Source organism: Sinocyclocheilus rhinocerous, unplaced genomic scaffold, assembly GCF_001515625.1.
Source record: "Sinocyclocheilus rhinocerous isolate Xijiao unplaced genomic scaffold, SAMN03320098_v1.1 scaffold1755, whole genome shotgun sequence".
In the NCBI taxonomy this organism is placed as follows: domain Eukaryota; kingdom Metazoa; phylum Chordata; class Actinopteri; order Cypriniformes; family Cyprinidae; genus Sinocyclocheilus; species Sinocyclocheilus rhinocerous.
The window spans coordinates 63940-65770 of NW_015627247.1; the positions used below are offsets into that span (position 1 = coordinate 63940).

A 1831-nucleotide genomic window follows, 5' to 3' on the forward strand; every position below is an offset into this window, starting at 1 on the left:
ATCGCCATCGTTCAGGATTTGGCCCAGAAGCAAATTTCCAGCATGCTAGAGCGAATTGCAGAGGTTATGAAAAACAATGGTCAACACTGTAAATATTGACTCATTATATTTTTTTGCCAATAAAAGCCTTTAAAACTTATATGTTTATCATTGTTTTTCAGTATATCATAGAAACATGTGGAAAAATAATCTACAAATACTGAAGCAGCAAACTTTGCAAAACACAAAATGTATGTCACTGCCAAAACTTTTGGCCATGACTGTACGTGAAACGTAGGCCTACATGGTATTTTATGCTTGTGTAAATGTTAGTATAATAATTATTATACGGCAGAATAAAAATCACAAGATGCAGTTAACATGTGGGTAATAAAACATTCCTATATAAAACATTTTTAGTGTTTAATATGTTGATAGTCTTTATATTGTTTTTGTATGGTTGGGTCACAAGGGAGTGAGTCATAACGAATTATTCATTATGAAATTTATGAATTATGAATTTATTGCAGCGGAAAGAATGTTCTCGCTACACCTGACCAGGTAAAGCCAGCAGGTGTGAAGCAGATACAGACGCGCGCGGATCTAGGCCCCGCCCCCCGCTATGATTGGTTCACACCTGTGCGCGAGCAGAAACACAGCATCGCCGGGGCGAGGTGAGACTGTCCCGGCTGAACTCTGGACGTGACCTCGCGCGGCTGCACGCAGAGGCTCGTTTAGGATCTGAGGGAGTCTGGAGTCTGAGGATGGTGAGCTGAGCTCGCGAGTGTGACACTGCTGCTCGTCTTGTACGGTCTTCTTGTTAATGCTGCTGCCGTTTTCTCGCTTTAACATCACCAACAGGTCAAAACTATTAAGATTCGAATCCGAGTGTCAGACGGAGGTCAGATAGAGCTTTGTTTTTTGTGTTTTCTCTTCTGTAGAGCTGTTTGTCTGGGATCTGTCCTTATATTTGACCCTTTGTTGTGTTTTACTGCACACACACACTGTTCTTTTGCTGATAAGAGGGACATTTGTATTTCCTCGTGTCAAAAAGACAAAGGTGCGTTTGTTGCTTTTATCGCTTTTCTTGGTTGAAAACATCAATTTGCAGTTTCATGTTCACATTTCCAGTAAGAAATGCATGACCGTGTCACTGTAAACTATACTTCGTTTTAGGACGTTATTAAATGTAAAATGATTCATATAGTAATTTTATAGTCTAAACAAGCACAGGCTTTTATTCGTTATGAGTTGTAGTGTAGTAATAATTTTCACTGTATGCACTGGCAGATGTATTCAAGGTAAACATTTCAGAAAAACATGAGTTTCCTGAGAATTGAACCCATGACCTTGACATGCTCCAGCTTTTTTTACCTGCTTTTTTACATAATTGCATCAAGATTACAAAAAATGTATAAGAATATTATTTATTATTTATTATATTGTAATTATTTTTAAAATATAATTGGTGACTATTTTAGTTTTCCACCTTTTTTTGTTGTTCATTTCAAATGGTCCTGAAGTAAAATGATTGCTTTTAAATAAAGCAATTGGAATTATGTTCGTCACACTGCAGGATGTGTGTTAGATTTATAATTTGTTGTTAAATTAATTGTAAAATATTGTTAAATTATTGCAATTATTATAAATTATTAAGTATTATTATTAAGTATTATTAGTTATTAGTTACTAGACAAGTAGTTATTACTCTTGAGTTTGCTAATTGATGCTGAAATAGTGTCAAATTAAATATATATATATATATATGTGTGTGTGTGTGTGTGTGTGTGTGTGTGTATATATATATATACAGTGGGTACGGAAAGTATTCAGACCCCCTTAAATTTTTCAC

At 35.3% G+C, this 1831-nt stretch overlaps 1 protein-coding gene across 2 annotated transcripts in view; it reads left to right on the plus strand.

The window, feature by feature from the left end:
- The window catches only part of ap1s3a (adaptor related protein complex 1 subunit sigma 3a), a 6291-nt gene that overhangs the window by 1470 nt on the left and 2990 nt on the right, over nt 1-1831 (plus strand). The window contains exon 2 of one of the 2 annotated variants that reach the window (XM_016534281.1): nt 654-746. In XM_016534281.1, the coding sequence (XP_016389767.1) occupies nt 744-746 (3 nt within the window). In that variant the 5' untranslated portion in view covers nt 654-743. Of the gene's footprint in view, nt 1-653; nt 747-995; nt 1040-1831 lie in introns of those variants that run through there. The other variant, XM_016534276.1, reaches the window with a different exon arrangement.